Raw genomic sequence first — 21,054 nt, 5'->3', positions numbered from 1 at the left:
GCAAAGAATGTGTTTCAGGGTGTTATTGGATAGTGAAAGAAGAGAGCTGATTTGCATCTGGTTTATGATGATGATTTGAGGATTATGGGCATGTATTGGGAGATCCAGTTTGTAGACTAGGTTTGGAGGTTGGTGTTTGTCTGTGAAGGCCTTGGACCTTCAGCATACTGGGCAAGAGATCAGTGATCACTGCAGATTTGTTGTCTAAGGGTGGTTAGACCATATTGGAGAGACGTTAGTGTGGAGCAATCAAAATGATGGTACTGTGTCTGCTTGATCTTACAGTGGGATCACTTCTCCCCCCCCCCCTTCCACCCCCCCTGCCAAATCCTGTAACCAAAAATCAACATTGAATGTTGCATTTCCCAGTTTGTATGCCTGTTCTTTCAGAACACTTGGCTAATTTCCCTTGCATTATTTCAGTTATTGCAAGAATTTAAAAATGTTGGCTGAATTTTCTCGAAAAATTAAACTGTGCCACGCCTAGATCTACATACATAATACTGAAAACTTGTAATTGTGGCAGTCCTATAAATAGTGTGATGTGTTCTGTTGTCCATGTTCAGCTGCCACAACTGTACTGTTACTTTCATGTATTATATGATGTATTACAGTAAATGTGCAAATGTGCTGTTAGTTCCAGTTCTTACAGCTGTTACTTTTTAAAAGGTGATACAATTCTGGTGTCATGGGAAAATATGAGTGCAGATTAAATAGTAAATTATTGCACAAAATACTGTCCATAGACAAGGTGTAAATGTGTAATTGTTGACTGTAGAGCTTGTGGTGTGACATTTAGCTGGACACAGAAAACTGAATCATCATTGTAACTTGTGTGAAGTCAAACAACCTGAAGTTGAAATGCCCTCACAGATCAGAACTGTGTGCCATACCAAGACTTGACGCCAATATCAAATCTCGCCCCATCGCACAGTTTTAAGCTACCACGAAGTTTCAAAATGGCACATTGTCGGATGTGAAAGGAAAGATTCATTCTTGAAGCTGCTGTTAAAAATGAATTGTTAAGGCTTTCATAACTATGAATTGCTGAGAAGAGTTATAGACGTGAAAAAGAAAGTAGCAAGGGAAGTAGCTATGTGGGTGTACCACACTTTGTTGCACAATTAAGTGTTTTAGGCTTACGGATTGTTTCTCTGATACATTTGAAAAGTTATTCAGGCAGAAGTTTTTATGCTCTCAACAACAACAACAACAACAACAAAACCAGTTATCACAAATGTAATTATGTTATTCTGTATGGAATAATGAATCAATGGTTTTATAAAAGCACAATTTATTTCAGTAATTATCAATCCATTCAGCCATGTGGATTTCAAGCCTGTGCCTGAACTACTTTATCCAGATAAAGATATCACAACTGCCTCTCTTCCTCACTCTCACACCCCTTTCTCCTTTCTACCATCTGCTCCAACACCCAAATTCAAATTTAAAAACTATGTTTTTAGTATTTATGGCTCAGATTTATCTGAAATTGCTGTATCAGAAGTAGATGCACAACAGGGAAGTGGTGTGTCAACAGTTACTGAAGGTGGATAGGCTTACATTTCAGTTACTAACACTATGCTGTGCACAGTAACAGACTGATCCTTCTGATTCATGTCATCTTCATTTTGACTAATGTGTTTGTTACTGAAGCCCAAAATTATAAAAGAAAGGATTTTAACAATGGAAACATTGATGATTTCATCTTCTCTCTTTATGTGTTGCCTAAAAACACTTTTTTAAATGTTTAATGACTGGCATATTCTAATTGGATTCAACTTCATCAGGACATTTATGTGAACTTGTGCTTACCTTGCTTCTGTATAACAAATCTACTCCCAAATTTTCCAGTGGTAGATACTACAGTGATTTTTAATTTCTGACATTAATTTAAAGGCCTTACATTTGGCTCTTTACTTGCATGAAATTCCGAAGGTGTATGGCGCCTAGTTCGATGTTGTATTCCTAGATTTCCAGAAGGCAATTTTTAAAATAGGAAGAATTAATGTAAGACATTGAGATGATGCAAAGGTTGCCATGGGGTTTAATGCTCACTGCATCTGTGTCATTTGATAAACCATATGTGCCTCCTGGTTCTTATAATCTGGGAATCACCATGTATATACATACATTTACAGGCTCTGAAATCATAACTTTGATGCTCTGTAGGCACTGTTGCATGACATTTCGAGACATGGGTTCTTATTAAAAGTATTATGTACTCACTCCCCTATACAAATCCTAGAATTTTTTAATGATAATTTCTGAACACCCTGTGTACTGAGGGAGGTCATTCCAGAGTCTGGTTCCTGCTATTGAGAAGAATTTCAAGAAGGTGGCTGAACGATGGAGTGGGACTGAAAGGATTTTGCTCTCATGAGAACAGGTGTTTCTGCCATGTTGTTCAGACACGAATGTTATGGTTGAGGAGAAAGAGGGGGGCAGTGTATGTTGATAGGTCAGTAGAGTAGACAGAGGGCACGGAAATCTCTGTACTTGTTTACACACAGCCAGGATAGCTATTCATAATACAATGAGCTGAACATTGCATAAATAACATTGATTGCCAATTCCAGGCATGTTGAGCCTTCATGAGAAAGGCCTCACTGGAGAATATAACTGTAATCAATAATCAAAAGTATAAATATTTCTGAAAGTTTTTTTCTCAGGCGAAGAGGGAAGAGCTTTTAGTATTTTTGTTGGGCATGGAGAGATGCTGATGTCTTCTTGCACATTGCAGCTATGTGCTCAGTTCAATTTATATTTTTATCTATTACTCCTAGATATTCTTTGTTGAAGGAGAGGTTGGTATTTGTCTCATTTGGGGTTAAAGATTTTTGGGATTACCAATAATTCGGGCTAATGAGCCTTGAATGGCTAACCAGTACTGCTTGGGTTTTGGTTGGGTTGAACTTTAACCTATGTCTTGTGCCCATTTTGATAGTGCAAACACATTGGCATTGAGATTGTTGATAACTATCATCAGGTTCATTGGTTTCACATGGAGATACAACTGGAGGCCACAAGCGTACATACAGTATTTGTAGTAGGACAAAATTAATGTCACATTGACATACAGTTAAGGGTATAGAACCTAATACTGAACCCTGTGGGACACCTGATACTGTTTGCATACATTGCTACTTTATGGTGCCAGACATGACACACTGCTGGTGAGACATCAGGTATGAGCAAAACCATTGAACTGAACTTGACAAGAAACTTAGGCTGTTAAGTTTGGCAAGTAAAATGTCGAAGTCAAGAGTGTCAGAAGATTTGCTGAAATCTAAGAAACACATGATAGTAGCCTCTTGTACAGCTGTTGCAAGCTTCAGATCATCTGTTATCTATATTAAGGGGGGACGTTGATGAAAAACACACACTATTTCAAAAATGAACCAAATACACAATTTTTGAGATATGGCAATTAAATTTTGCTCTACATTTTACATGAAAGTAACACATTTACATATAAAATCCTTTGATTATATATATTCAACTATTTTTAATGAAATTTGAAGTTTTATTTTCAAAAAATAATGTATGTTTATTTATTTATTTATTTATGCATTTATTTTACCTGGCAAGATTAGGGCCTTCAGGCCCTCTCTTACACCTAACCAGGCATACTCAGATTCAACAAATTTCAGTTTCTACAGAACATTAAGGACATATTACATGTTATACAGTATTAATGTTAAGAAAAAAATAGAGATTATAAACGTAGTACAATGATAATTATAACAATCAAAAATTAATTATAACAATCAAGAATAATAATAATAGTAATAATAATAATAATAATAATGACTATGTATATGAAAGTAAACATATTTTTCTTTTATGAATGTCAGTCCTATTGCTAGTTGGGAATTTTCTCGTTATATTCTTGCAGCTTGTGAGTTATTCTCATCAAGCAGAGACATAAGACGATAGATGGGGTGAAAGAGATATAGAAGAGGTAGATAGTTCCTTTTTCTCAGAAAGTGTTAAGAGATTTCTACAAAAGTTTCTCTTTTTCATCTCTCTATATGTTTAAGCTTCTCTCATGAGGTTTTTGGAATAAGTCGAATAGGAGAATTTTCATAATATTTTAATTATAATTCCACAAGTACAATTTTAAATTCATGTAAAATTCCAAGCACTTTGCCCTATATCTCAGCTTGCAATCAGAATTTCAAAATTTGCTCATGAAACGTTTATTAGATTTACAGAAATGTGTACAAAATTTCATAATTCTAGCATTCATAGAATCCGAGGAAAAGTTACATAAAAAACAAACTTTTCAGGAAACGCAATTTAAAGTTAAACGTAACTTTTTTCCCTATGTCACTTCTTCAAAAGGCACCACATTTGTACGCTAGGTTGTCTTTCCCTTCAGGGCTTCGTTTCTGGTTCCTTTGTCTTCTTTCCTGTACCAGGTCTTCAACTTTTCAGCTGCAGAGACGTGCTGTAAATCTATTTTTCTCAGGATGTCTTGAGTAAAATTTCCTATATTGAAGCCCATTCTTTCTAATACCTTCATCCTCTTGACATTCCCATCATTAAATACAATAACTGCACCATAAGTTGCAATTTTGACAACTGTAGCAGATGCAACTGTGTTTTTAGGGCATCGTTTCCATATGAGTGAATTTAGAGACTCATTTGGATTTTGCCATGAACACACTTTTTGAGAAGTGCTGGATCGGCCAAAGATGATTTATAAAACCGAAGAGTATGTATCATGGCCTTCTAGATGTTTCCCCCATATGTTTGGTTGAAAGTTATACACAGAATCATTGTTCACTGAGCTGGTATTGAAGTGCTGCTTCAAAACGTGGGCGTGGCAGGGAGGCTGCGTCACACTTTTAATTAATTTTCAGGCACTTCAGATGCGATTTCAACATTGAAACTTTTGGGAACTTATTGTCCATGAGTTATACTAACAAATAAAAAATAAATTGAAAATTGACATTTTTGGTCAATTTCATCAATGTCCCCCCTTAATGCAGAGATTGTGCTGCATTGTTTATGGAAACCTAATTGGTATTCGTCCAGTAGGTTGTTTGTGGTTAGGTGGTTTGCTAGCTGTCCAAGGCCTTGGGCAGTACAGGAAGAATGCAAATAGGTTGGTATTCAGAGGGTGCTTTGGCTCAGTCCCACTTAGGTAGTGGCTTAACTAGTCCCTGCTTCCAGTGCTCAGGGAAAACAGTTAGAGGGTCAGGGGGAAAAACCCAGGAAAGTAGTTTTTAGGAAACTTGAGAAAAAGCAATTTTAATGTGTGAACTGTGATTCCATCAGTATATAAGTACATATAACAATGTTTATTTCATAAATTAAACATATTGGCTACATTGAATGTGGAAGTAGCATTATAGGCTTCTATTGTGTTCACAGACTGAAATTATTTCTCAAAATGCAATCAGATGTCACTCTGTAAGGGAAAAGAAACAGGTAACTCAAGTGAAATAGTTGCAATAATTCCATAAAAATCACAACTAAATGAATTTCTGATTGTGGTAATTCAGTAGTTGTCGTATCATGTATATTTAGCTATGGGGCAACTGACTGAAGAACTTCGCAGAACTAGGATAGTAAAATCTTGTTTGTATGCTTGATATGCAGCGTCTGAGATTCCTGAGCTGTTTGTCCTTCAGTTAGCCAAGGTGCATGTTTCTATGTGACTACTCTGCAATTCACAATTACTTGACAGGAAGAGGGTTCACTGGACCACCTTAAAGCTATTTCTCTACTATTGCACTCTCAAACAGCATGAAGGAAAAGTGGACACACAAATCTTCCTGTGTGAGGTCTGATTACTTTCTTACAATGAACATTTCTTCCTATGTAGGTGGACACTAAAAAAATACTTTCACCAGCAATATATTTTTGTATTCAGAGGAAAAAGTTGATGATTGAAATTTTTTGGAAAGAATCCTACCGCAACAAGGAACATCTTTGTTTTAACAGTTACCAGCCCAACTCACGTATTCTATCCATGACACACACTCTCCAGTATTTCACAGTAATACGAAACGAGCTGCTCTTATTTGAACTCTATAAATGGTCTACACCAATCCTGTTTGATGTGGATTCCATACCACATAGCAATACTCCAGAAGAAGATGGACAATTGCAGTGTAGGTAGTCACTTTAGTAAACCAGTTGCATCTTGTGCGTGCGCCCATGCTGTTGCTGGGGGAAGAGGTAGTACTCTTAAAGTTAGTGTGAATGCTGTTTCCTGGTATGTGTTTCTGTGCTCCAGGCATCAATCTGCTATGAGTTAGTGGTAGCCTTTCCTTTATTCTATGTTTAGCTGCAATTTAAGGTAATGGAAATTCTTAAATTTTAGTTCAATTGACAGCCTTTAAATTTGTGAGATTCATCATGTATCCAAAATTTGGTGGATTCTTTTTGTAATCGCATGGATCACTTCACGTTTCTCATTATTTATAGTCAGTGCCACTTTTTGCACTATACATGTCTTGCCTAAATTATTTTTTAATTGGTTTCCATTCTGATGACTGCTGGCAATCTGAGAGCACTCCTCAGGTTGTCCCGTAAATTGTTTATATAGATTAGGAATGGCTTCATTGAGATAGGCCAGATATCAGTTCTGTTTTACATTATGGCTTTCCATCTACTACTACGAATTACTGTGTGATAGGAAATTGTGAATCCAGTGACACAACTGAGATACTTCATAGGGATGCAATTTGATTAGAAGTTGCTTGTGAGGAGCAGTGTCAAAAGCCTTCTGGAGATCTAGAAATACGGAGTCACTTTGAGACCATCCCATGTTGATAGAACTTATTACATCATATGAATTAAGAACTATTTATGTTTCACAAGAAAGATGTTATCTGAACATTTGCTCACTGTTTGTCAATAGATTGTTTTCTTCAAGGTAATTTGTAATGTTTGAACACAGTGTGTGTTCCAAAATCCTACTGCAAAGTGATGTCAGTAATGTGGGTCTGTAATTCAGTGGATTACGGGACTAACCTGATGCAGGTGGAAGTACTGAGCATTAGGGTCATTGAAATTTATCCAAGGGATCCAGTAAGCCCATTCAACAAATCTTTTATGTCACAACATCCCCACCCTGTTCAGAAGATACAGGCAAAAAAAGTAAAAGATCACATGGATAAGATAGCTCCCATTGGGTGGTGGAATGTAAATGGGTTCATTGCACGTATAAAGTCAGACCTCTAGTATAGGGCGTACCTTTGTTCATGTGTTTGCAAGTAACACATTTTAAAGTAATTGATGCCCCCTTTGTTAATAGATAGCCTCTGAGAAAAGGATGACCTAAATGTGGAAAGAACTAAAGGAGAGTAGTTGTTCTCTTAGATGCTACATACCTTTTCTCACCTTTTCCTGTCAACTTGAGCCTGCAACCACTTAAAATTACAATGTATGAAAGAGAGAAATTATTCTGGTTCTTGAAATAAGTTTTGCCACACCATAAGGTGACTTGGAGTGTAGATTTAGATGAATGCCTCACAGATACAAATATTTGTTTGAGCAGTGAAGATTTCATTGGTGGTGAGGTTCTATATTATGGTTTAAAATATATTGAGCAATTATTCATGGCACTGTTATGTTTGACAGATTGTGCAGCTACTGTCTACACTGTTTTTTTTTTTTTTTTTTTTTTTTTTTTTTTTTTTTTTTTTTTTTTTTTTTTTTGCTATGGCCGTATAATTGTGCCTAAGAACTAGCAATTCCTTAGACATTTTGGAATGTGTAAACCCAAGTGAACAACTGGGTCCCATTATAACTATGAGGCACATTAAATATTACAGATTGCTAATTTATTGGAAGTCTGGTAATGAAATTGGACAATGTTTTTTCTTAGGGAGGTTTTGATGTCTTCAATGCTCTAAATTTAATGGAAAACAAGGAATTCCTGGAAGCTCTGAAGTTTGGAATTGGGGATGGAAACCTACAATATTATTTGTACAATTGGCGCTGTCCGCCAATGGAACCAAACAAGGTATAATTTCAAAATATGTGGTTAATAGGCATGGTTTGGTTAAGTAATTATTTTGTAATGTTCACATAATTTAGGAAATTGGATATACAGTATTCATTGAAGAAATAGTGCAAGATTTTAAAAAATCAGTTTAAAGAGGCATTTGATATGAGGGAATTAAGTTTCATGATGCATTTTAATTTCCAGGAGAATTTGTCGCAGGGATTGTTTCACTAAGTATGTTAACAACACAGAAATCTTTCTTGTGCATACACAATTTGGTGTTTTTAAGAACTACTTGTATTCTCGAGAAAGAGCAGAAGCATTTTAGTTATAATAGTTTATATTGTAGACTTTTGAATAAATACAATCAAGTACATTTTTCCACTTAAACCCTCTGCTCAAAATAATTCCAACTTTTTTCTAGTAAATCATGACTGTATATATACACAATGAGAAAATATTTTTGCATTTATTCTTTATATAATCAGTGAGCTTATTTTTAATGTAACTAAACTTTACAAGCAAACTCTCATTTCTCTTCTAAGAACTGTTAAAAGAACAGGTATTCATTATAAGAGTAACTTATTCTTATATTTAACTTATTAAAAGTGTTTAGTTGCAGATTGTCTTTAAAGTTAACTATTATTGTGGAAAATCCCAAGGACAAGGCTAAAAACTTCTGTAAGAACAGACCACCACTTACTGTACAGAACTGGCACTGACCAGTAGAGAAATCTATAAAAATTGGGCAAATATCATGTGGCTATAGATACAGTCATGACACCTCAGTTGCGTTTTGATATTATTTCTCCTTTCATGTGACGATTTCCTCACTTATTTTTGTATACACTTGTCCAGGCCAGCTCATTATTTTCAGCCACTCACAGTATGAAGTTTTTACGCAAAGACTGACCTTCTCTGTTCTGCCATTTATGGCCCTTTCTTCCACCTACTATGTGAATATTCACATTTTTGTGGAATTTCCTTCATTTAATTTTTAATTAGATATAAATGCTTTGGAAACATTGTGCTGTGTATTGTTTGCCTTCAGACATATTAAATGGAGTCATAAGATTTACTGAAGACGCTGGAGACCCCAAAGACAGGGCTTCATGAGATTAAGAAACCTTGTGGGATGCTGTGGTACCCAGTGGTGCAGCACTGTGTGAAACAGGAAAGTATGGAATAAGTCTTCAGTCAGCAGTGCAGGGATAGCACCTGCACAAGAAAGGATGCTTGCTGGATGGGTGTGCTGGAAGGACAGTTCTCACCTGCCCAATATTAATTTCCCTACATTGAGAATTCCGTGCAACACTTACCAAGATGATGGCTGAAATTGACATAGCTGTCAGTGAAGTTGATCAAATCTTTGTTAAAGGTGGTATTGCTGAAGTTTCATAGACCATCTAATTCTGGATTATACTGATTTTTTGTGAGAAAGATCTGTCTATGCAATAACCGACCATTTCCCTGCACCACTTTTGTGACAGGTTGACATATTGATGTTGGACTAAGATTCAAACTTGGTTCACTGCTATTCTTTTATCTGAGACATTTGCTCACACATCACATACCAGCTGATGAATAATCAACCCAGTAAGTATCCCAGCAGTGTGCAGGAAAATATGTTCTCATTCAGCACAACTGTGAGTGCTTTGCAAACAGTCCAGAAAGTATCTCTGCAGAGAAAGAAGACTGAACGCTATGTAGGTTAGCTTTTCCAGAGTAGAACAATAAAGTGCTGTTACACACTGCTAATGGTGAAGTTACTGATATAACAGCTGTGCATGTGCATTGCACGTCTTCACACCACTTGCACAGTTATTCCAAGGTCTTTAGATTCATGTTTAAAGGAACCCTACCCCTTGGTAGACCTGACCAGGGGGCTCGCCATTCTTTGGCGCGTTCATGCTTGGCTACCACGAGCCCCCAGCCTTTGCAGCATTTTTTACCTTCCATGTTGCATGTCTATCCTCTTGCTCTTCTTTTTTTCCCTCCCTTGGGGAACCTGTCTGGGATGTTACTGGGAATGTTCTGCATTTTCTGTCACTGACGTAACAACAGTCTCACCTTTGTTTTTTGCTCCCTTTTCCTTTCTTTGTTTCCTTTCTCCTCTCATTCCTCCATTTCAGCGTTTGAGGTTCCTCTTTTTCTTCTTTTTCCCTGTGCGCTCCTGAAGGCCAGCCCACGCATCTGGCGTGTAACAGATGACGGGGTAATGCGTAAAGCGTAATTCCCAGCCCCGGGGCAACAGGTAGGGTTCGCACATACCCCCTGTTACAGGCCAGGCCAAGGGAGGGGTGATTACCTGAGCTGCAGCCTTCCCAAATTGCCAATTGGTCCCCGTCAGGTGTTCAGGAAGTGTGACCTGAGTTGTGAACAATCACCTAAGAAGGGTGCACCCCCTTGTGAAGGGAGTCCTCAGTTTGAAGGAGCACACCATCTGAGATGCTGGCAGTTGTGGGGGATTTTCTTGCAATGAGTCAATCATCTTCCCAATCAATGTCTACAAAACGTAAACGTAATGGGGCTAATGGTTCAAAGACCCTTCCTGTTGCACCATGGTTCCTCATGGTCTCGTATACCGAAGATGGTCAGTCCTTCACCATGGTCAATCCATTTATTGTTCAGAAAGGTGTTGATACAGTTACTGGCCCTGTGAAATCCTGCTCATGTTTAGGAATGGCACTTTGCTTTTGGAGACTACTTCTGATTCTCAAGCACAACTACTGCTTGCTGCCTCACTTCTTCACGGCTACCTTGTTTGTGTCGAGGTCCATAGAACTTCGAATTCTTCCCATGGTGTGATTTACACCAGGCTGCTCAGTGGTCTAACTGAGGCTGAAATCCAATCTTACCTCTCTGATCAGGGTGTCATTGCCGTCCTTTGTCATGAAAAACGTAGATTCCTCCTCACCTTGGATAAAGTGGTGCTGCCGTCGAGGATCAAAGCAGGCTATGAAATTCACAGTCCAGCCGTACATTCCGAACCCAATGTACTGCTAACAGTGTTATTGTTTCAATCACACTAGAACATCTTGTCGACACCCAGCCAAATGTGTAACCTGTGGTAGGGATGTGCATGAGGGTGATAGTCCATCTCCTTCTCCCCGCTGTATCAACTGCAATGGTGCCCATGCCGCCTCCTCCCGGGATTGTCCCATGTATCTTGATGAGCGGGCTGTCCAAGAGATCCAGGTGAAGGAAAAATTGCCTTACCCAGTCACTCACAAGTTACTGGCTAGTCACAAACCCTGTGTTTTCCCGTGTGGCACCTATAGTTCTGTTCTTGTTACCCTTGCTCCATGAAGGACATGGCGATGCAGACATGCGACCTGAAATTCAGGTCTGAGGTTGAGAAACCACCCAGTGTCAAGGTAGCATTGCCATCCCCCCCGTCCAGCTGTGCAACAAACCCTCAAAGTCTCACCTCAAGGGACGAAGCCACCAGCTTCACAACCAGTAGGCTGGAAAGGACAGGAGTAGTACTCCAATGTAGACTTCCTCCGTCCCTCCAGCCAAACAACACCCGAGTCTTCCTCCAACCGGAAAGGCTCGAAAAAGTCTACCAAAGGCAAACGATCTTCTCCATCGCCAACTCGAAGATCCTCTTCGGTGGTGTTATCACGTGGTACCTTAGCCCGGTCGTCCTCCATTTCACCGGTGCACAACACTGGACTCGCATTCGGGAGGACGACGGTTCAATCCCGCGTCCGGCCATCCTGATTTAGGTTTTCCGTGATTTCCCTAAATCCCTCCAGGCAAATGCCGGGATGGTTCCTCTGAAAGGGCACGGCCGACTTCCTTCCCCATCCTTCCCTAATCCGATGAGACCGGTGACCACGCTGTCTGGTCTCCTTCCCCAAACCAACCAACCAACCAACCACCGGTGCACACCACCAACCGTTTTGAGATGTTGCATCACCTTTCTCCCGCAGGAAAGCACTTTCTGCTTAACATTTACAACAACATCTGGGCAGAGGGCACATTTCCTGGACGCTGACGTGAAGCCACCATCATGCCCGGCTGGTATGGTGGATTGAGTCCCACCATTTACTGATGAATGCACAATATGGATTTCAAGCGTGGTGTTATGAAGTTGAACATCTCATCACTTTGTCCACCCATGTCATGAATGGTTTTCTGCAGAAATCCCAGACTGTGGTCGTGTTTTTCGATTTGGAGAAGGCCTACGACACCTGCTGGAGAACGGGTATCCTCCGTACTCTTTACACGTGATGCTTCTATGGCCACCTGCCCTGTTTCTTTCAGGCATTTTTAAAAGATTGAGTTTTCAAGGTGTGTGTGGGTTCTGCCTTGTCGGACACCCTTATCCAGGAAAACGGTGTGCCTCAGGGTTCCATCCTGAGCGTCGTCGTCTTTGCTATTGCCACTAACCCTGTAATGGCCTGTCTCCTGCTGGGCCTCTCCAGTTCCCCTTCCCCCCCCCCCCCCCCCATCTGTTGCAATTCTCCGTGGACCTGTCTCACTGAGCAGTGTCTTCAGCGATGTCTTTGATCGTCTTTACACCTGAAGCAACGACAATGACTTGCTTTTCCACTGACAAAACCGTCTGTATTAATTTCTGGTCACGCAAGTGGTTTCTCACACCATCTTCACATTTTGGGTCTGTTGCCCTTCCGTTTGTTGAAACTATTAAATTACTGGGGCTCAAGCTTTATCAGAAATGCTCTTAATCCTCCCATGTGTCTCACCTGGCAGCCCGCTGTACGCGTTCCCTCAGTGTCCTACATGTCCTTAGTGGTACTTCCTGGGTGCAGATCGAACCACCCTCCTCAGTTTGCACCGGTCCCTTGTCCATTCAAAAGAGACAACAGGTGCTTTGTTTATGCATCTGAACGTCCGTCCCTCTTACGCCGTCACAACTCTATCCACCATCGTGGCATCTGTTTGGCCTCTGGTGCCTTTCACACTAACTCATTTGAGAGTCTGTATGCCAAAGTTGCTGAACTACTCCTGTCCTACCTCCATGATTTTCTCCTCAGCTGGTATGCATGCCGTTTGTCTGCCATGCATGGCCACCCATCCTATGCCTCCTTCTTTGATGATTCCTTTGATTGTCAGTAGGGAGCACGTCCCTCTTCCTTGTTACCTCTTGAAGTCTGCTTTCAGCACTTGCTACGGTGGCTTAACTTTACACCACCTGAAACTTTCCCGGTGGGTGTGAACCCTTCACCACCTTGGCTTCGTGAAGCGACCCATGTTAACATTGGCCTTCATTCGCTTCCTAAGGACACTACTCCAGCCTCGGTGTATCACCTTCAGTTTCACGACCTTTACATGGAACTCCACGATAGTACACTACTGGCCATTAAAATTGCTACACCACGAAGATGACGTGCTACAGACGCGAAATTTAACCGACAGGAAGAAGATGCTGTGACACGCAAATGATTAGTTTTTCAGAGCATTCACACAAGGTTGGCGCCTGTGGCGACACCTACAACGTGCTGACATGATGAAAGTTTCAAACTGATTTCTCATATGCAAACAGCAGTTGACCGGCATTGCCTGGTGAAATGTGGTTGCGATGTCTCGTGTAAGGAGGAGAAATGCATATCATGTTTCCGACTTCAATAAAGGTCGAATTGTATCCTATCGCAATTGCAGTTTTCGTATCGCGACACTGCTGGTCATGTTGGTCGAGATCCAATGACTGTTAGCAGAATATGGAATCGGTGGGTTCAGGAGGGTAATGCGGAACACCATGCTGGATCCCAACGGCCTCGTATCACTAGCAGTCGAGATGACAGGCATCTTATCCGCATGGCTGTAACGGATCGTGCAGCCACGTCTCGATCCCTGAGTCAACAGATGGGGACCTTTGAAAGACAACAACCATCTGCATGAACACTTAGACGACGTTTGCAGCAGCATGGACTATCAGCTCGGAGACCATGGCTGCGGTTACCCTTGACCCTGCATCACAGACAGGAGCGCCTGCGATGGTGTACTCAACGACAAACCTGGGTGCACGAATGGCAAAACATAATTTTTTCAGATGAATCCAGGTTCTGTTTACAGCATCATGATGGTCGCATCAGTGTTTGGTGACATCGCGATGAACGCACATTGGAAGCGTGTATTCGTCATCGCCCTACTGGCGTATCACCCGGCGTGATGGTATGGGGTGCCATTGGTTACACATCTTGGTCACCTCTTGTTCGCATTGGCGGCACTTTGAGCAGTGGACATTACGTTTCAGATGTGTTACGACCCATGGCTCTACCCTCCAGTCGATCCCTGCGTAACCCTACATTTCAGCAGGATAATATACGACCGCATGTTGCAGGTCCTGTACGGGCCTTTCTGGGTACAGAAAATGTTCGACTGCTGCCCTGGCCAGCACATTCTCCAGATCTCTCACCAACTGAAAACATCTGGTCAATGGTGGTCGAGCAACTGGCTCGTCACGATACGCCAGTCACTACTCTTGATGAACAGTGGTATCGTAGTGAAGCTGCATGGGCAACTGTGCCTGTACACGCCATCCAAGCTCTGTTTGACTCAATGCCCAGGCGTATCAAGGCCGTTATTACGGCCAGAGGTGGTTGTTCTGGGAACTGATTTCTCAGGATCTATGCACCCAAATTGCATGAAAATGTAATCACATGTAAGTTCTAGTATAATATATTTGTCCAATGAATACCCGTTTATCATCTGCATTTCTTCTTCGTGTAGCAGTTTTAATGGCCAATAGTGTATTTTTGTATACACTGTTGGCTCTCTGACTGTGGGGTGGGGTATGCCTTTGTCATTTGCACCCGTGTCTTCCGATATTAGCTTCCGGCACACTGCTTAGTATTTACAGCCGAGCTCCTCACCTTCTATTGGGCCATGGAGTACATTCAGTGTGTCCTCTGTCGAGACTCACTCAGCGCCCTTCAAAGTCTGTGTGTACTGTACTCCACCCATCCCTTAGTGTAGTAGGTCCAGGAAAACTGTCACTTGCTCAGTCTTGGTGTGCCCAGTGTGATGTTTCTGTGGGTTCCTGGTCATGTCAGTCCGCCAGGAAACGAGGCTGCTGCAAGGCTGCAGTCCTCATACCTCAGCCTGCGAGTCCCTTCACGGGAATAAGCTCCGGCTTATTAAGCCTCTCCCAGTGGCTGGAACGACCTCCTCTAGGCCCTCCTGCCAGGAGTAGGTCATTTTAACTAGGATGTGTATCGGTCACTGCCTTTTTAACCATCCTCATTTGCTAAGTGGCGCTACCCCCAACACTTTCTACACATTACGCCCAAGTAATAACTGTCTGCCACTTCCAGATGGAATGCCTATTTCTTAACCATTTACGTTCCCGCTGGGGTTTGCCATCTGATTTATCGGCTGTTTTAGCAAATGACTCATGGGTTGTCGACCGTGTTTTTCTTTTTATCCGCCAAAGCAATATGGTGAAGGCCATTTAATTTTTAGTTTTGGACCTCCGTTTCCGTATGGTTTTTTTAGCTCGTTTTCCAAGTACCTGTTTTTAGCTGGCAAGTAATGAAACCTCACACAGAGAAAAGAAAGTAAGTTTCATGAATGCGGGCTCAGGGTGCGTTCCTGTTCATCAATCAACATATTTCATATTTCCTGTTTCTCCCAATAAATAACTCGTTTTTAGTCACAAGTGCCTAAATTGATATCTTGGAGTCCTGTCTTATTTGCATTGCTTCACCAATTGTTTTCTTTAATATTATTATTCATTCTTTCCTCCTTCTTCATAATTTCAATAGAAAATTTTATTGTTCTTGTCCTTCATGTTAGTTTACATAGTTAATAAATATAATTTAGTATTTGTTGTGTGGGATTACTACTAGATGTATCTTACATGTGATGTAGTGTGCACTGCTGTGTAACATGTTCTTCCTTTTGTCTTTTACAGATTGGTTTAGTGTTACAATAGTTGACAAGTGCAATCAGCAGCTTGGCAGAGACAGATCAGACTGCAGTCATGCTACCAGGAGTCTGAAAAGTCTATCTTATGGCATAAGAAATTTTATAATGGTGATAAATATCTATTTTTCTGGTCTTTCGAGTCATTTGCTGATATAACTTAAAGGACAATACAGGCATATAATTTTTAATTTATGTTTCTTCATGCATAGAGTACAAAGGTCAATATTCATTAAATCACTCATTCTTTCATTATATTGTGATTGCTTTATGCATAAGCTGAGTGAAATAGCGTAAGCTGTGATGAATCTTCTGATGCACTGCCATTAGTGCATATTTGTGAACAAAAAAAGTAAATGGCAGTCCACAAAAGTCCTATATTAGCTATTAAGACTGTTATTAAGCTGTGGCACTTCAGTATTTTGCAGAGAGCTTAGCATGTCTGTCTGATGATTTTCATTTTTTGAAAACTGTAAACCAATAGAGTGGAAATGAATTAGTGTCATGGAGAGAATTGTATAGTTCCAGAAATGTAATTATTAATCCAGCCAGTTGTTGACTGCATTAGTAGTAACGGGTACAGAATTCTAAGCTTTGTATTCACAGGTTCTAATGTGGTATACAATACAAAATATGATAATTTGGAATGTGTGACATGTTTGCTATTGACACTTCAAAATTGTTGTTGAAATGGGTGTGGTAGATATTTAAATAATTTACTTGTTATTTGTTACTATATAAAATATCTTAAATGTTTCATGTGTTGAATTGAGTTTGCTCATCTAGCTACACTTTTCCAGATTTCTCAATCACTTCTTTTAACGTTATCAGTCTCATACAGAAAATTGTTTCTGAATTGCTTCAGTAATATTAGCTTATTTACTTATCACCATTCTTTAAGTGAACTTTCAGCTTTTAACAGTTGACCATTTGTACGGTGCTAAAATGTACGTGAAGAGTTTCAGGATTTGTCAATTGTGCATTATCAAAAATTAAGCATAAATGTTTGTAAATCTCCAAGAAATTTTTGACTGTTATAACTAGGGCTTAACATTTCATTATAAACATTAATTATGAAATCTGAATGACTATCAGAATCAAAGTGTCATAAAAATAAAGATGAGAGAATATGGTGGCAGAGCTAACAAGAACTCTAAGAAGTTAGTTTTGAATCAATTGCCCATGTATGCGCGGGTGTGTGAGAGCATGCGCGGGCGCATGCGTTTACATCAATTAAAAGGTTTATATACTGTTCATAGAACAGTGGCCAGCTAGAGTTGCATGTTTTATCTTGGTGGTGTGTGTTTTGTATTGAGTGTAAGGGTACATGGAAAAGTGATTTGAAAAACAAATTATTTCAACATAAAAAATTAGTATCCAACATCTCAGTTTGTGCAGTATGAAGAAAACTTTACATGTTGTTGCTACATTATCATTACCACATTCACCATAATATTTATGGGTTCACACATGACATTAAAATTGTGCTTGAGGTAAAAGTTGTATAGTACTGGAGTGGTACCTCAACATTCTGTGGTCAATAACTTTTTGGTCTGTTCAAATTGTGCTTGCCTGTTGTGAACATTGGCTACTCCATTTCCTTTAGACATAATGTACCTGCTTCTCGCCATTTTTATACATAGAAGGCAAGAAATTCTTTCTCATACGAACTTTCATGTGTGCGCAGAATTTGTTGAAAGTTTTTCATGGGAAGGTCATACGCCTTCCTCAAATACATCAACCTATATTCTACCCAGAGTTGCTATGTAGGTAGAACAAAACTTACCAACAATTGTGTAGCACTTTACACTTATGTGTAGTCCTCAGGCAACTGAACTTCATACAAATTCCTTAAATTTCAGTAATAATGAAGAGTAATCCAAGATTTTTTTTAAAAAATTTGAGTTACATTCTTTGCCTTCTAGAATTCACAATCTTTTACCTGTATGCAGTTGCACTCCTAAATGAAACGTTAACCAAATATTACAAAAAACCTTATACTTCCCGAATAGTAACCATTGTTAATATTCATTTATGGTCTCAAATGTCTCCTGTACCATGGGGATATGGCCAGTTTTACTCATTAATTACTGAGCAAGTTAATTTCTATGTTTCAGACTTTATGCTGATGCTTTGTTAGTAGAAATTTCTGACTTTAGTTGATGACAGTTTCCATGATGTAATAAAATTTTAAAATGCCTATGAAAAGTTTTGAACTACCAACATATCAGCTGTGTGAACATTATTAATAAGCAACTTTTTCACACTTTTTGGATGTACATGACAGTTTTTATTGCCACACGTACATATTAATTAATTGGTATGTAGAGTGAAATAATGAATGAACAATGCTTGTATTGTTAAGTCGCAAAGTAACTTCCCATGTGGGCATAATTTGCTCATAGTAAAAGTGCTATCCAAGTAATGAAAAAACACAATTTTACTGTATATAGTTGTGTATTCAGCTTTTGTGATATTTTATGAAAAGTGTGGTGTTAAAATAATTGATTCCTAATCTCTAGTTTTGTCCATGGAAACTGAGCAAGATGGCACATTGGTCTACTATAGGAACACACACTGGGGATAACTCAGGCTGCATATCTGCATCCGATCATCCAGTCATTGAGAGATAATCTCAGGATAGGTGAATAAGTAGGGTTTCTGTGATTCCATTGAGTACTTAACGCAAATGCTTGTATGGTTCATTTGCATAAATTATGGAAAAATTTCCTTTTCTGTTCTGAGCTAGTGCTAGGATGATAGTGCCAAGTTACTTATTACCTTAATTTCAAAGGGGCACTGAACTTTGATGTTCCCTCAGTCTCTTTTTCGGAATTAATCAATCTCATAATAGATGTGTTTCTGACTTCTGTGCCATGCATTGCATATGACATCTTATGACTGTTGTTTGTATCAGCAGATAGTCTCTTTTACACAGTGCTATATTTTATCTTTACCCGCTTATTTTCAAACTTGTGATATTGTACAGAGTATCATATGGATTTCTTATTGAACCTGGTACCTCTGCAACCTTTCCATATTTGCCTTCCCATTTTTCCTGTTTTACTGTTGAAATAGGAAATGTTGGATGCAAAACTTGTAATTCATTAATGAGCATATTTCTGTTGACCCAGTCACAATCTTCTCTGTTTACAAATAAGTAATTTTTTGTGTTATCATTTGTTTTTATCTGTGAAATCATAATGTGGCAATATTAAGCACTTCATTTGCAAATTTAATGAATTTTGTATGTGAAACATAAGTCAGCATGCAGAGAATTTATAAATTATGTGTGCTCTTTTTGCCATTGTGGTAGATATGTGCCTTAGGAGGGTTTCTGTCTGAAATCAAATGCAAAATTACCTGCTCTTGGTTACCATTCAGTACCCATACAGTGTTAATCATGCAAAATTATAAATGAAGTGACCTATACAATACTAGTTTAGCTATAAAGTTTATTGAATTTTTCTATGAAAATGTGCAACCATAATTTTTGTTGTGTTTTCTCAAATGTGATACCTCGTTCGGGACTCTGTATGCAGCTTTGTACATACAATCAACTTTTCACACCTTTTGGATGTATGCAATATATTTTTTATTGCTACACTTGCATAATAATCAACGTGTAGAATGAAATGATTAATAACATTTGTATTATCCAATTGAAAAGTTACTTGCCATGTGGGCATAATTTACTCGTAGTAAAAGCTCTATCCAGATACTGAAAACATGCAATGTTCCTGTGTATAGTTGTGCATTCGACTTTTGTGATAATTTATGAAAAATGTGGTGTTCAAATAAGTGATCCTTAATCTTTAGTTTTGGCCGTGGAAAATGGCGCGTTAGTCAGCTACAGGAACACACATTGGAGAGAAGTGATATTGCAAATATCCATCCAATCATTGTGAAATAATTTTGCGATAGATGAATAAATATGATTTCTGTGATTCCATTAAACACTTAAAGACAAGTGCTTGGATGGCTCATTGGCATAAATCATGGAAACATTTCCCACTTTATTCTTGTCAAAGTAAGCTAGTGCTCAGTGTCTCATCACCTCTGTTTTAATGGGGCACTGGACTTTGATGTTCCCTTTGTCCCTCTCTCTTCTTCAGAATTAATTAATCACATAACATGTGTATTTCTGACTTTTGGCATCTCTTGACTGCTACTCTGTGTCAGCAGATAGTCTCTTACACTTTACTACATTACTTTATCTTCACCAGAGTCTTTTCATTACTTGTGATGTTGTGCAGAGTAACTTATGGGTTTCTTATTGAAGAACCTGGTCCCTTTGCAATATTTCCATGTTTACCTTCCCATTTTTCCTTTTTTAGTGTTGGAGTAGGAGACTTCGAATGCAAAGACTTGTCATTAATCAATGAATGTGTTTCTGTTACCCAGTCACAATTGTATCTGTTAACAAATAAGTGAATTTTTGTGTCTTGATTTGTGTTTATTGTAAAATCATAATGTGGAAATATTAAGCATTTCATTTGCAAATTTAATGAATTTTGTGTGTGAAACATATCAGTCAGCATGCAGAGAATTAATAAATTTTCTGTCCTCTTTTTGCCATTGTGGTAGATACGTGCCTTAGAAGGGTTTCTCTGTGGAATCCAGTGCAAAATTATCTGCTCTCGGTTATCATTCAATATCCATACGTTGTTTGTCATACAAAATTATAAGCAAAGTGACCTATACTAGTTCTGCTATAAAGTTAGTTGAATTTTTCTATGAAAGTGTGCAGCCATAATTTTTGTTGTTGTTGTTGTTGTTGTTTTTATTTAAATGTGATACCTCGTTCGGGACTCTGTATGCAGCTTTTGTACATATTGTGTGCATAGAGGACAGCAGTATGGTCTGTATATTTACTAAAGACACTAAATAATTGAATGTAAGGTATATTGGAATAAAAAAGTGAACTGAGAGAGTTGTCATCTTAACCAAAATTGGGTTTTTCTGTTGATATTAAAACATTCCAAAGAAATTGTCCATCACTTGACTTATGGAACCTGTTGTTTCACCTTGGAAGTTAAAAACTGAACAATGATAATGTGTTTGTTTTTATAATAATTGTATACCACCCAGGAGATCCGGGAAAAACCCGGGAATTTTTTTAGAATTCCAGGAATTTTTCATTTTTTCAGTTTTCTGTTAAATTTTCATAATTTTGACTGGTAAGAACCGAT

The 21,054-nt window shown here is 38.9% G+C and overlaps 1 protein-coding gene across 2 annotated transcripts in view; it reads left to right on the top strand.

Annotated features, from left to right (window-relative positions):
- LOC126248921 (glycylpeptide N-tetradecanoyltransferase 2-like) overlaps positions 1–20,793 on the top strand; it is a 93,221-nt gene extending 72,428 nt beyond the window's left edge. For both annotated transcript variants that reach the window (XM_049950415.1, XM_049950416.1), the window contains 2 exons: positions 7,847–7,984; positions 15,852–20,793. In XM_049950415.1, the coding sequence (XP_049806372.1) occupies positions 7,847–7,984; positions 15,852–15,872 (159 nt within the window). In that variant the 3' untranslated portion in view covers positions 15,873–20,793. The remainder of the gene's footprint in view (positions 1–7,846; positions 7,985–15,851) is intronic.
- Positions 20,794–21,054: the final 261 nt, after the last annotated feature.

Source organism: Schistocerca nitens, chromosome 3 (assembly GCF_023898315.1).
Source record: "Schistocerca nitens isolate TAMUIC-IGC-003100 chromosome 3, iqSchNite1.1, whole genome shotgun sequence".
NCBI lineage: Eukaryota > Metazoa > Arthropoda > Insecta > Orthoptera > Acrididae > Schistocerca > Schistocerca nitens.
The sequence above is the reverse complement of the archived record's forward strand: the minus strand, read 5'-3'. Positions and strand labels throughout refer to the sequence as shown.